The 15667-nt window shown below is 40.0% G+C and overlaps 1 protein-coding gene across 3 annotated transcripts in view; it reads right to left on the reverse strand.

Moving 5' to 3' along the window:
* The window catches only part of LOC120066250 (ran-binding protein 10-like), a 31159-nt gene that overhangs the window by 14110 nt on the left and 1382 nt on the right, over positions 1-15667 (reverse strand). For all 3 annotated transcript variants that reach the window (XM_039017498.1, XM_039017497.1, XM_039017496.1), the window contains exons 2-3: positions 1956-2067; positions 1646-1698 (exon numbers count right to left, since the gene is read on the reverse strand). In XM_039017498.1, coding sequence (XP_038873426.1) covers positions 1646-1698; positions 1956-2067 — 165 coding nt within the window. The remainder of the gene's footprint in view (positions 1-1645; positions 1699-1955; positions 2068-15667) is intronic.

Genomic DNA, 15667 nt, shown 5'->3' on the forward strand with positions numbered 1-15667 from the left:
GTCCTGCTCCTTGAAAGCGGCAGCTCTACCCTTCAGCTCAGTGCGAATGTTGCCTGTAATCCATGGCTTCTGGTTGGGGTATATACGTACGGTCACTGTGGGGACAACGTACTCGAAGCACTTATTGATAAAGCCAGAGATTGATGTGGTGTACTACTCAATGCCATTAGGAAGAATCCCGGAACATATTCCAGTCCGTGCTAGCAAAACAGTCCTGTGGTTTAGCATCTGCTTCATCTGACCACTTTTTTATAGACCAAGTCACAGTTAATGTGATTGATGTTCATTACTTGACTAGGCTACCTGTATTTGACATTGTGTTGTTATTTCGCCACTAGATGGTTTAATTTTATTTTTGGCAGTGAAATGAGACTACTCAGGTGAGAGAAAAAAACTCACCCAAATGTATCGCCCCGTTGGAAAACGTGAATCACATTTTTATTTGGACTAACCCAACCCCAGTTTGGGAATAGCCGCTCTACACCATACTTGCTTGTTTTGTCAAACTGAAATTAGACAAACTATTATAATTTTAGCAACCAGGAAATGAGGGAGCGATTTCTGCATAGTGCACCTTTAACAGGTGATGAAATGAAAAGTGTTTGATTAACTATTTACTGCTGAGCAGTGGGCCAGGCCAGGGTGCAGATGGCCCTGTATTCATGCACTGATACTGCTCTGTACTCTCCTTCGTGTTTGGTGGCAAACAGTCATCTACTAGCCAGGCCCTGGCATGAGAGTGTTTCTGCTTGGATGGCTTCATTCACTGAACCAGAAGTGCTGCAGACTGACCCATTTGATCTATGCTCTGACTATTCTACAATGGGCTAAACGTAACTGTATTGTGGAATATATGATTGGGGAAAATACTGCATTGAGAATGACATGGCCTTGAGAGGATTACTAAATGAACAACAATTACAAATGTATTTCTCCCTTCCTCTTCAATGACAGTGAGCCGCCCTGTCTGTGGCAGCCCCACTTTCACCTGACCTTCATACAGGTCAGACAAAGGTATTGGGTGGTATTTTGCATGTTAAATGTCATCGCTCATTACTAAAGTCTCTGCGCAAACAAGTCCAGGCATGTTCTGTAACAGTCAGTCACGGTTTCAATGTGACATTAAATCTCGATCCATCCATTACAGGCTCTCCAGAGTTTTATTATTTTTTTAATTTAAAAAAATAAATGTAACCTTTACTCAACTAGGCAAGTCAGTTAAGAACAAATTCTTATTACAATGATGGCCACCCTATGGGACTCCCAATCACGGCCGGTTGTGATACAGCCTGGATTCGAACCAGGGTGTCTGTAGTGACGCCTCAAGCACTGAGATGCAGTGCCTAAGACCGTTGCACCATTAGGGAGCCCTGACAATACATCTGGAAACAAATCTGGATATAGATTCTGTAGATGAACAATGTCTGAGTTGTGATAATAAAAACACAGGTTTAGTTGTCCACAATCTATTACAGCCGAACAAGCAAACCTTACACACACTGACTACTACTCCTTGTCCTTCAATACTTAACCAATCAAGCAAAGATTATGGGCAGGGTTCTAGCTGTGAACCCTGTGACCTCCAAAACCCACTCATCCTACAATCTAAACATTCCAGTCTGCCACCGCCTTCCCTCATACTCACCAGGCAGTCTGTTCATGTTGACCCCCTGGGCAGACAGACCAATCCCCATGTACCTGGAGACAACAACAGGAGATCAAAGGTCAGCGACAACATCATCAGTTTAGACAACATGAGTCAGTCTGATGAGTCAATAGCTCAGTCCCCCAAATTGCCTTCAGTTATTTACTGCTCTCTTTAGTTTCTCTACACGCCATTTTCAACTGACTTAGAGGCTAATAGCTAACATGGGTAAACAAACCACAAGGTTAAAATGAAAAAGGTGGGAGGTGAGAACAGTCAGTGGGGTTACCAAGTATCAACAAACCCTTACCCATCCCTGCCCTTGCTGACAATCTTCACTTCAAAGTAGTAGATCCCACAAGCGGCTGGTATGGGATGAGTGGCACGCACAGACGCGGCATCCTTGTGATTCTTCCCATGACCTACAAAATGAGCAAAACTTTGTGTTACAGTCAGTATAGTACACCACACAAACAACCCACTGCTCTGTCAACCTGGAAAAGTCAATGTCAAGAGTGCATTAATCCAACCAGAAAAAAATAGCTGAAAATGGCTTCTCTCTCCAAGAACCCTGAAAACCCTCATACTGTACGAATTACTAAACCCTTTCAAAACTCAACCATATCCCTGTCATTCCTACCTCAATTTACAATCGCATTTGTCATGCAAATTCATTCTCAAATTCTATGACATGAAATCTGATAGCTCTTCAAAAGTTCCTTTCATAGGAGTATACATGCATGCTTAAAGATTTGCAATTTGCAGAAATCACTCTGTCATTTCCTGGTTGCTAAAATAGTTAGTCTCATTTCAGTTTATGTGACAAAACAAGCAATGAATAGTGTAGAGAGTCACTGTATCATCTAAACGGCTGTGAAATATATTTTCAATAACCAAAAATATTGTATTTTTCAGCTGGTGTACAAACCTGAAAGTAAAAGACGCAAAAATGAAATGGTGGGCATAGAAATAGCACACCTGCTTTCAATGAGATTAACAGATCTATAACTCAGATTTCTATGTGAATTTTGTCAGGTCACCACAAAGTTACAGATTGCAGCTGCAAGGTCATTTCCATGAGCACCAACATGTGAAGTTCATAGGAGCATGTCAAATGAAAGCTAATAGTATATTTACACATACATACCAATTTTATATATTTAATTTTTTTAAATTAAGGCATATACATTTTTCTACCATTTTCCATCCTAAATGTGTAGAATAAGCAAAGGCTTTGATATCTGGTCAAACAGATGTAAATGGGGTCTTAGAAAACATCAACCAGAAAAAGTTTAACAAAGGTATTAGAAATACCTCAAAAAACAATGTTGAAGGAAAGAACCCTGCCAACTAATATCAAACACTTAGTTTCTGGGAAATGTTTGTGCCTTCTGTAAGTTTAAAAACATTGCCTTCCTTGTGCCTTGAAATTCCATTACCAAAAACCCAAATATCTTTTCTGTCATTCATAAGGGAGGATAATGAAAGTTCACAGAAGTAAACAAGTAAAGATAAACCTATCAATTAGTGTTTCTACTGATAGAAATAGTTTATGAATTAAGTGATTAAAACAAAATTCCATTACCATCTCTACTGTTCTGTGGTGCACTGTACCCGACTGAGCGCTATTGTGCTGTACATTGATGTCCTAACTTGTGAAACATAGATGTCTATGATTGGTTAAGATATGGTCCGGTCCAACCAAATTTAGTCTTGTTTGGGGGCAGAGCTCATTAAAAATAATAGCCAATGTAGAATAACACCCAAATATGCAAAGGAGGATATTGCATATTTATAACTTTGTGTACCTTTTTAGGATACATCACCATGAAGAGAATGACATTCATATCCATAATTATGCATTTCTTTGTCGTACAGATCAGGAACCCATGATGAAATTCCGTTACCGGGTGTAAATCCACTTTACTTACTGTACTTCAATAAGCTAAAGAGATTTTTTCAAAGTCATTGTGCCATGTCATACCTGACACCCCATTCTTTATGCAGACATTGTTCAATCTTTACATTTGGAGCAGATATTTGGAAAATGTGCACACAAAAAAACGGAGGGAGATTTTACCGAAATTATGTTACTAAACTTTGAATCTGCACAGTTCTTCTAGTAAAATGTTGTGTAAATTGTTAAAATAAGTCCTTGTGCATAGCGTTGTATGGTTTGTTAAACCTTGAAATCAATGTTTTTTCTTTGGTATACGTACATTAAGTGAAAAATCAGAGTCCATTATTGTTAAATTTACCTTATCTAAAATCAGCAGCATGGAGTTAATTTACCCTGCAGAGTAATCTCAGGGTCAGTGTAGTGAGGCCGTCACTGTCTCGCCACTCCATCCAGCTCATATTTGTGACAGCTCCCAGGATTATCCCAGAGCGCTTACACTTTGTGTATCAAATCAAATCTTATTGGTCACATGCGCCGACTACAACAGGTGTCTTTACAGTGAAATGCTTACTTATGAGCCCATTCCCAACAGTGCAGAGATAAAAAAGGACTACAAATATTTGTTAAATAAAAAAGGAACACAATAAAAACAATAATGATGCAATATACAAGGAGTACAAGTACAGAGTCAATGTGCAGGGTTACAAGGTAGTTGAGGTAATTGAGATAGTATGTAGAATTTGGGTAGGAATAAAAGTGAGGCAATCTGGATATATCCTGAACAAAAATGCATGTACCTCAAAACTTGAGACATCTGTGGCATTGTGTTGTGTGACATAACTGCACATTTTAGAGTGGCCTTTAATTGTCTCCAGCACAAGGTGCACCTGTGTAATGATCATGCTGTTTAATCAGCTTCTTGATATGCCACACCTGTCAGGTGGATGGATCATCTTGGCAAAGGAGAAATGCTCACTAACAGGGATGTAAACAAATTTGTGCACAACATTTGAGAGAAATAAGCTTTGCGTAGGGAGAATGAGATTTTTTATTTCAGCTCATGAAACATGGGACCAACACATTACATGTTGCGTTCATATTTTTGTTCAGTATATAATAAAACAGAGTAGCAGAAGCGTGTGTGAAAGTGTGTGTGTGGCGTCAATATGCATGCATGTGTGTGTGTGTGTGTGAGCGTGTGTAGTGTGTGCGCGTGTGTGTTGGAGTGTCAGTGTAGTATGTGTGAGGGTGTGGATAGAGTCTAGAGAGGGTGCATAGAGCCAGTGCAATGGAATCAGTGCAAAACAATTAAGAAAATTAAATAAGAAAAAGGAGGTCAATGTAAATTGTCCGGGTAGACATTTGATTAACTGTTCAGCACTCTTATGGCTTGGGGGTAGAAGCTGTTCAGGTGCCTATTGGTCAGACTTGGCGCTCCAGTACCACTTGGATGGCTGGAGTCTGACAATTTTTAGGGCCTTCCTCTGACACTGCCTGGTATTGAGGTCCTGTATGGCAGGGAGTTCAGCCCCAGTGATGTACTGGGCCGTATGCACTACCCTGTGTAGCGCCTTGCGGTCGGATGCCGTGTGTTACATACTAATCTAACCCTCCTTGCTGGTTGATGTAGGGCTGGGCGGTATTCCGTATTTTACGATATAATGATATTGATGCCTGCAACGGTTTGGTATTTACGGTATGTGGTTTGTTAAATGTGATACGTGGTGTGTAACTTCGCTACTTGAGTCATCTCGCTCCACTCTCTTGCTCTCTCCATGCTGATTTCCACAAGGACCTAGCCCCACCTCCTGTCAGTCAAGGAGCGCATTGTTGTTGCTTGACCACAAGACACTTGTTGCATGTGCTGCATTGACAATGCAGATGGAACACAATGCAGCACATGCAACAATATTGATGACAACAATGCTGTTTTCACTTTCCTATTTAATATAAATCCACTAGCGTTCTAGAATTACACTATTAGGTTGTGTTTCTTACATCTGCCAACAGCTGGTTTGTCTTTAGGAAGTTGGCCTAAATCTTGTTAGCCGCTAATGCTAATCGCTTGCTAGCTAATTAATGTACTGAGTCAGAGAAAACGTATTTAGCTATACAGCCTGATAATTCCAGTGATTGTGTAGACCTAAATCAGCATGTTGTTTGTGCAACAGTATCTTCTAAATCAAAGAGGAATAGGCGAAGCATGGCTAATGTTAGCTACATGAAGTAGCTAAAAGAAACCATTAAATGTAGCCAAAGATTACAGGGTCCCCTATATATACACACCTGACCACAATTAGTCGACTGTTGGTCATTAGGCTGTTGGTCGACCAAGATTGTTTTAGTCGAGCAGTAACAAATATATACACACACTACCGTTCAAACGTTTGGGCGCACTAAGAAATGTCCTTGTTTTGGAAAGAAAAGCACATTTCTGTCCATTAAAATAACATCAAATTGATCAGAAATACAGTATAGATATTGTTAATGTTGTAAATGACTATTGTAGCTGGAAACGGCAGATTTTTTATGGAATATCTACATAGGCGTACAGAGGCCCGTTATCAGCAACCATCACTCCTGTGTTCTAATGGCACCTTGTGTTAGCTAATACAAGTTTATCATTTTAAAAGGCTAATTGATCATTAGAAAACCCTTTTGCAATTATGTTAGCACAGCTGAAAACTGTTGTTCTGATTAAAGAAGCAATAAAACTGGCCTTCTTTAGACTAGTTGAGTATCTGGAGCATCAGCATTTGTGGGTTCGATTACAGGCTCAAAACGGCTAGAAACAAAGAACTTTCTTCTGAAACTCGTCAGTCTATTCTTGTTCTGAGAAATGAAGGCTATTCCATGCGAGAAATTGCAAAGAAACTGAAGGTCTTGTACAACGCTGTGACCTACTCCCTTCATAGAACAGTGCAAACTGGCTCTAACCAGAATAGAAAGAGGAGCGGGAGGCCCCGGTGCACAACTGAGCAAGAGGACAAGTACATTAGTGTCTAGTTTGAGAAACATACGCCTCACAAGTCCTCAACTGGCAGCTTCAATAAATAGTACCCGCAAAACACCAGTCTCAACATCAACAGTGAAGATGCTGGCCTTCTAGGCAGAGTTCTGTTCTGTGTTATTTTGCCCATCTTAATATTTTATTTTTTATTGTCCAGTCTGAGATATGGCATTTTGATTAAAAAAGTTAAAATGTTTCTCCTGTGAAGTCGTGACTTGCGACATACGCCTAGTTTCCTGAAACAAGTCACAACTATTAACTTGGGTCCTGCCCAAAGCTTGCAAGCAAACTTACGACTTTGTATAAAATATTCTGTGTCCTCAGTTTCCCACGCCAGTGAGCTGGGGCCAGACACAGCTGTAGGTTATCTGTGCAAGGGATAAGAAACAGTGCTTGACTTAAGCAGAAGCACACAGGAGCTGAGTACCGACACCTGAAACATTCTACTGTTTGAGATCTTGTTCCTCTTATAGAATATCAGTTCAAAGGTTTCCCTTTCCCTTAGCCACAGAAAAAGACAGGAACCTTCCCGCTAGCCATGATTGGCTGAGATAATGAATGGGCTGTACATGCCGAGAGAAGAGTTCAGATTGGTGTGCCATGTAGCATCTTCGGTCTATAAAATGAGCTGCTCGTATTGAGTAGATAACTTCAGTAAGAAAGTATTTTCTCTAAAGATATAACGTTAGCCATGGAGAACTGCAAATGTGTTGCTACTGCTGTCAACAACATTGCTATTGACAAACGTCAGTGGGAAAAAATTGTGATGGCAGACCAGGCACAAGCTCCACCACAGTCTGGACCTTCACTTCCTGATCACAGGCCACACCAAGTTAACTCCCAACTGGTGCTTTGGCCTCATCAAGCAGTGCTTCAGAAAGACCAGAGTGAACACTGCTGGTGTTGTGAAGGACAGAACTGTGACGGGGTTAACATCTAACAGCTGGTTGGACTGTGTATGGTATGGTACGGTGCTGGTGGAAAGCTATGGCTGGTAACAACACCTGTACTTGAGGCCACTGTCACAGATCAAGCAGTACCAGCACTTCATGTGAATACAATTTTCATTGCATGGTATGAGGTTATTCTTCTTAGCTAAACTTGGGAGGAGAATTGATGTTATGCAAGGTAGTAATGTCCATTTTTTTTTGTTATTCCCTGTTTTACAGATTTGATGCTCTGTAGCCTGGTGTTGTCGCCAAGGAGTGTACGGACTCAGTCGGGACCAGGTTTCAGCTGCTGCGCAATGCGGACATCCTTCCTCCCATAAATGGTCTGCCTGTACAAGCACCACCTGGACTGGACACAGCTAGACAAACTATCTTTTTGAGAAGATCAGGGAATTTTGCAACGAAGAGGCTATAGACATCAAATGCCCTGCAACAAAGTCAAGGGCAGGACAGAAACAGGCTCTCCGAATAAATATTCCCATGCGTGGTTCAGACGGACCAGTTCATCACTGGGGGCAAGTTCCCAGTCATCAGCACTATCTGCAGTGCCTCTATTCACATACCTCTCTCCTAACACACCAAACATTGCTGCTACTATTTATTTATTTATCCCACTGCTCAGCAACTTTACCACTGATTGTATGCATATACAGTTGAAGTCAGAAGTTAAAATACACTTAGGTTGGAGTCATTAAAACTCATTTTCCAACCACTCCAAAATGTCTTGTTAACAAACTATAGTTTTGGCAAGTCAGTTAAGACATCTACTTTGTGCATGACATAAGTCATTTTTCCAACAATTGTTTACAGACAGATTATTTCACTGTATCTCAATTCCAGTGGGTCAGAAGTTTACATACACTAAGTTGACTGTGCCTTTAAACAGCTTGGAAATTTCCAGAAAATTATGTCATGGCTTTAGAAGCTTCTGATAGGCTAATTGGCATATTTTTTGTCAATTGGAGGTGTACCTGTATGTATTTCAAGGCCTACATCCAAACTCAGTGCCTCTTTGCTTGACATTAAAAGAAATCAGCCAAGACCTCAGAAAAAAAATTGTGGACCCCCACAAGTCTGGTTCATCCTTGGGAGCAACTTCCAACCGCCTGAAGGTACCACGTTCATCTGAACAAACAATAGTACGCAAGTTTCAACGCCATGGGACCACGCAGCCATCATACCGCTTAGGAAGGAGACGCGTTCTGTCTCCTAGAGATGAACGCACTTTGGTGCGAAAAGTGCAAATCAATCCCAGCAAAGGACCTTGTGAAGATGCTGGAGGAATCAGGTACAAAAGTATCTGTATCCACTAGAGGTCGACCGATTAATCGGAATGGCCGATTAATTAGGGCCCATTTCAAGTTTTCATAACAATCGGAAATCGGTATTTTTGGACACTTATTTACACCTTCATTTATCCTTTATTTAACTAGACAAGTCAGTTAAGAACACATTCTTATTTTCAATGACGGCCTAGGAACGGTGGGTTAACTGCCTTGTTCAGGGGCAGAACGACAGATTTTTACACTGTCAGCTCAGTGATTCAATCTTGCAACCTTACGGTTAACTAGTCCAACGCTCTAACCACCTGCCTCACGAGGAGCCTGCCTGTTACGCGAATGCAGTAAGAAGCCAAGGTAAGTTGCTAGCTAGCATTAAACGTATCTCATAAAAAACAATTAATCAATCAATCATCACTAGTTATAACTACACATGGTTGATGGTATATCTAGTTTATCTAGCGTGTCCTGCGTTGCATATAATTGATGTGGTGCGCATTCGCGAAAAAGGACTGTCGTTGCTCCAATGTGTACCTAACCATAAACATCAATGCATTTCTTAAAATCAATACACAGAAGTATATATTTTTAAACCTGCATATTTAGCTAAAAGAAATCCAGGTTAGCAGGCAATATTAACCAGGTGAAATTGTGTCACTTCTCTTGCGTTCATTGCACGCTGAGTCAGGGTATATGCAACAGTTTGGGCCGCCTGGCTCATTGCGAACTAATTTGCCAGAATTTTACGTAATTATGACATAACATTGAAGGTTGTGCAATGTAACAGGAATATTTAGACTTATGGATGCCACCCGTTAGATAAAATACGAAACAGTTCCGTATTTCACTGAAAGAATAAAACGTTTTGTTTTCGAGATGATAGTTTCCGGATTCGACCATATTAATGACCTAAGGCTCGTATTTCTGTGTGTTATTATGTTATAATTAAGTCTATGATTTGATAGAGCAGTCTGACTGAGCGGTGGTAGGCACCAGCAGGCTCGTAAGCATTCATTCAAACAGCACTTTAGTGCGCTTTGCCAGCAGCTATTCGCTGTGCTTCAAGCATTGAGCTGTTTATGACTTCAAGCCTATCAACTCCCGAGATTAGGCTGGTGTAACCGATGTGAAATGGCTAGCTAGTTAGCGAGGTGCGCGCTAATAGCGTTTCAAACGTCACTCGCTCTGAGACTTGGAGTAGTTGTTCCCCTTGCTCTGCATGGGTAACGCTGCTTCGGGGGTGGCTGTTGTCGATGTGTTCCTGGTTCGAGCCCAGGTAGGGGCGAGCAGAGGGACAGAAGCTATACTGTTACACTAGCAATACTAAACTGCCTATAAGAACATCCAATAGTCAAAGGTATATGAAATACAAATCGTATAGAGAGAAATAGTCCTATAATTCCTATAATAACTACAACCTAAAACTTCTTACCTGGGAATATTGAAGACTCATGTTAAAAGGAACCACCAGCTTTCATATGTTCTCATGTTCTGAGCACGGAACTTAAAACGTTAGCTTTCTTACATGGCACATATTGCAGTTTTACTTTCTTCTCCAACACTTTGTTTTTGCATTATTTAATCCAAATTGAACATGTTTCATTATTTATTTGAGGCTAAATTGATATTATTGATGTATTATATAAAGTTTTTAAAAAGTGTTAATTCAGTATTGTTGTAATTGTCATTGTTACAAATACATTTTTATTTATCTTTAAAAAATATAATTTTTTTAAATGTATTTTTAAATCGGCCGATTAATCGGTATCGGATTTTTTTGGTCCTCCAATAATCGGTATCGGTGTTGAAAAATCATAATCGGTCGACCTCTAGTATCCACAGTAAAACGAGTCCTATATCGACATAACCTGAAAGGCCGCTCAGCAAGGAAGAAGCCACTGCTTCAAAACCACTATAGAAAAGCCAGACTATGGTTTGCAACTGCACATGGGGACAAAGATTGTACTTTTTGGAGAAATGTCCTCTGGTCTGATGAAACAAAAATAGAACTGTTTGGCCATAATAACCATCGTTATGTTTGGAGGAAAAAGGGGGAGGCTTGCAAGCCGAAGAACACCATCCCAAGAAGCACGGTGGTGGCAGAATCATGTTCTGGGGGTGCTTTGCTGCAGGAGGGCCTGGTGCACTTCACAAAATAGATGGCATCATGAGGATGGAAAATTATGTGGATATATTGAAGCAACATCTCAAGACAGGAAGATAAAGCTTGGTCGCAAATGGGTCTTCCAAATGCACAATGACCCCAGGCATACTTCCAAAGTTGTGGCAAAATGGCTTGAGGACAACAAAGTCAAGGTATTGGAGTGGCCATCACAAAGCCCTGACCTCAATCCTATAGAAAATTTGTGGGCAGAACTGAAAAAAAACGTGCGTGAGCAAGGAGGCCTACAAACCTGACTCAGTTACACCAGCTCTGTCAGGAGAAATGGGCCAAAATTCACCCAACTTATTGTGGGAAGCTTGTGGAAGGCTACCTGAAACGTTTGACCCAAGTTAAACAATTTAAAGGCATAGCTACCAAATACACTGAATTAGTATGTAAACTTCTGACCCACTGGGTATGTGGTGAAAGAAATAAAATCTGAAATAAATCACTCTACTATTATTCTGACATTTCACATTCTTACAATAAAGTGGGGATCCTAACTGACCTAAGACAGGGAATTTTTACTCTGATTAAATGTCAGGAAAAACTGAGTTCAAATGTATATGGCTAAGGTGTATGTAAACTTCCGACTTCAACTATTCATCTATCATTGGTATCATTATTGATATTGTTTTTGTACATACTGCATATTATTTTGTTCTTTCTCCACTGGCATTGACACCTTTTTTTTCATTATATTGACACCATCTATTTTTGATATTTCTACTATGCCCGTAACCATTTTGCAGTACCAAATTAGACAAGTGTCATCTAATATTTATAAAATATTTTTATCTGGACACTTTGTTTACCTGGAATCTTTACTTATTGTAGGTTACTACTTTTACAAATTAGTCTTAATCTTTACTACACCACTCCCTGTTTAGCACAAATCCACTAATCAACCAGTCATGCTTTGCCACAGTCACCTCACGTGTGAATTCTTAAAGAGATAGGTGGGGCTGGCGTAAGAGGGTGTGAACAATGCTGAATGGGTGTAGACAAATTAGAACTCTCCAGTAGGTGTACCAAAACATTCAGGGGCTATTTTCTCAAAAGTGGGGTTACAAGTTTATCAACTTTCAAAGCAGAATTACTTTCCCATTGTACCTCACATGCAGTGTATGATATACCATTTTGTAGCTCTGCGTCTATCCAATGTAAAAAACACAATTTCAAATGTTGCTACATAAGACCGAATCAAGGTGGTCAGTCACAGTTCATACGTTTCCAGTTTGGCTACACATGGCCTGTCTGTAACAATGTAATTTATACGATATTTGATTTTATCAGGATATTTTCTATCTGCAGGCTGCAATGTTTTTATTTGTTGGCAATGGCAAAAAGTTACTTTAGGTTTATATTATTTTAATTTAGATAGAATTTTGATTACCCACATGACAATGATTGAGATATGAAGACGTTATTATACATTAAATAAAACTATAAAACTAAGCACACAGCCAAGACAATGCAGGAGTGGCTTTGGGACAAGTCTCAATGTCATTGAATGGCCAACCCAGAGCCCGGACATGAACCCGATCGAACATCTCTGGAGAGACCTGAAAAAAGCTGTGCAGCGATGCTCCCGTTCCATCTTGACAGAGCATGGGAGATATTCCCCAAATACAGGTGTGCCCAAGTAGACTCGAGGCTGTAATCACTGCGAAAGGTGCTTCAACAAAGTACTGAGTAAAGGGTCTGAATTACTTATGTAATTGTGACATTTCAGTTATTTTTTTGCAAAAATTTCTGTAAACATGTTTTTGCTTTTTCATTATTGGGTATTGTGTAGATTAAATATCAATTTTTACTCATCAATCAAATTTAGAATAAGGCTGTAACGTAACAAAAATGTAGGAAAAGGGAAGGGGTATGAATACACTGTATGTAAGTGGTACTGTACCTCTCCTCTGTACTGTGTCCCTGTCAGTAAAGCACAGCCATCTTCATAATCATATTGTACAAATCCACTAATCAACCAGTCATGCTTTGCCACAGTCATTACGACTAATAGAGAAGCAGTGTACTTATTATCACCTTTGATTTCATCAGCAACATTAATCACTTTTATTTTCAGCCCTCTCCTTTCTGTAACCAAAGCCCCTCTATGACCATACAAACAGCCATAATAAATACAACACAGGAACACACTTGTGTCTATAAATACCTCCAACTAACACCACCACCTCAACATACAGCATTCAGCAGAGCCACACTGTCCTGGGAGTGAGACTCTCTCGCTGTCTCCGTCAATCATACACACACATTTTTTTAGAGGCCAAATGTTGTTTAACATCCACATAAGCCTAAGTAGTTGGTTAACAATGTGTTATTAGAGCATAATGTAAGCATACTCAAATATGGCAATTAATGTGCACCATTTTATGCTGTGTAAACAACATGTCTGGTTATAGAGCAAATTGTTGACCATATTGTGGGGCGTTCTTACTCAACCGTGTTTTTACTGGTTCTATTTTTTTTTTGAAACTGCTCATGGATTCTCTCTGTCTAAGTCCCCGGTCAAAGGACCTCCCTCATGGTCAGGTCAGTGGTCAAAACAAGAATGTAGCGCAGTACTACCCACGACAGAAGACAAGAAATAAATAGACAAAAAACAGAAGAGAACAGAAAAAAATGAAAAAAATGAGAGGAAAAGCTTGAGGGAGAAACATTAGCAAACGCTGCATCACAGCTTCACACAGTGACTGGGGGAAACCAACACACAATCTGGTGATGTCACCTCTGACTGAACATGCATGATTGGTTCTTCAGACGACAGAAAACCCTCTCTATGTGCAAACATTACAAATCAGCTTAAAGGAATCGCAGGGCATGCTTAAAGTCAGCCATGTGTCCTACAGGCTATATAATTACACAATACAACCTTTAGGCATAAAATAGAAAACAAAAAACCACAAAAAAAGCAAGTACAAAGACAAATAATTTACAATGGGTGACTATGGTACACAAATCCAAATCCTATACCACCATTTCATAAAACACACTGATGAATCAGACAATACTGTAGCTTAGGCTATGTGCTCTTTAATTCAGCAGGTAAGCTGATGCCCTTTTCTGAAAAAAACTAAACACAATGATGAGCACAGGATGTAAGCTCATCATCAAACGAAATTAGGAAACAACGTTGTAGCTAAAGATGGCCCTCCTTTCATTAACAATTAAGGTCAGGGTTATAGGGCCTACACAACTAAAATGTCAGAGAGGAACAAGGCCTTAAAAATACATGCAGGTTTGAAAAACAAGAATTTAAAATGTCAATAGTCTAGGCTGAAGATAGACGTATTTATTACTCAGGCCTAATCATAGGGCCTTATGGGCCAGATGGCAAATGTCTGCATTTAGGCAGGCAGCCCAATTCGGATAATTTTTACGCTAATTTGTCTTTTGACTAATCAGATCAGCTCTGAAAAAGCTCTGACGTGAAAAGATCTGATGTGATTGGTCAAAATACCAATTAGTGGAATAAAGATCAGAATTGGGCTGCCTGTCTAAACATAGCCTAACAGGACAATACAAGCCTTAACAGTCTCCACAGCATTGTCTTATGTCAGATTCTGCCTGTACTGAGGGACAAGGGTCACGTAGGAGTGACGCCACCTGACATAAGACAACGTCTCCCCAGTATAGCTCAGGGCCTTACATGAATCAGTGGAACTTATACTGTGCAGGCCTTGCAGACATGCAACTCTTTAATATCTCTAGGTTTGAGATATAGGCAATCCTGAGATATCTCACACCTCCAGCTCCAACATGTATAATCAACAGTACCAAGGCCAAAAGGGAAACTGGCACACTGGTCAAAATAGCATAAAAATCACCAGGGTGAAAAAAAGTAACAGGAACTGACAACACAGTGGCTTCTGTGATTATAGGGGGAGTAACAAGCCTATAACTTTAGATGACAGACTAGACCTAATGCTGTATTCATGCTTGCTGACAATTATGATTACGAAATTTAAAAAATATGATTACAAAAAAAGACATCCTCAAAATGTCCCCCATCCGACTACACTGTAGTCCCACAATCCCGCTACACGACCAACCATGTAACACAACCTAAATAACAAACACGCAGCTTTTGAGCCACCATCAACTAATGGGATTATGCAATTATCAGTCACAAATTATCATGAAATCCTTGTCAACCTTCAACTCCAGACAACAATTGACCAAAGCAGTGTACCTAGGCCTGAATCCAGCACTACCACCGCAGCCACCGAATGTTAAGAGAATTGTATAGCTAGCCTATTATTTCTGTAGATTCAAGTGTATGTTAATACCAGGACCTTACACTGACCAGGGCCTTGGTCTGTCTATTAATGAGGTGTGATTTTTGTTTTCCTGATATTTTGTTAAGCACAGACTATGGTCCTATAATGACTCAATCATAGCACTGTTGTGCGATTAGACTTGACAGTTGACTAAACATGTAGCATGTTACTCTTTCTATGATTACACAACACACATTATAGCATGATGATTTCTAGATGATAGCTGTCAAGTCCTACTTTTGATTTTCTGCAGAATACTTAACTAACTGAACCAATTGTATTTATTCACCCGGGCTACTGTCTGCACCCCAACAAGTTGTTTGTGGTTTAAAAAGAATATCGCTAAACTACCTGCATAAATACCATCTGATCTATGTGCAGGTCTTTATACACAACAAATGCGTTGAGGCCTCCTCCCTT

This window comes from Salvelinus namaycush, chromosome 21, assembly GCF_016432855.1.
Source record: "Salvelinus namaycush isolate Seneca chromosome 21, SaNama_1.0, whole genome shotgun sequence".
Lineage (NCBI taxonomy): Eukaryota > Metazoa > Chordata > Actinopteri > Salmoniformes > Salmonidae > Salvelinus > Salvelinus namaycush.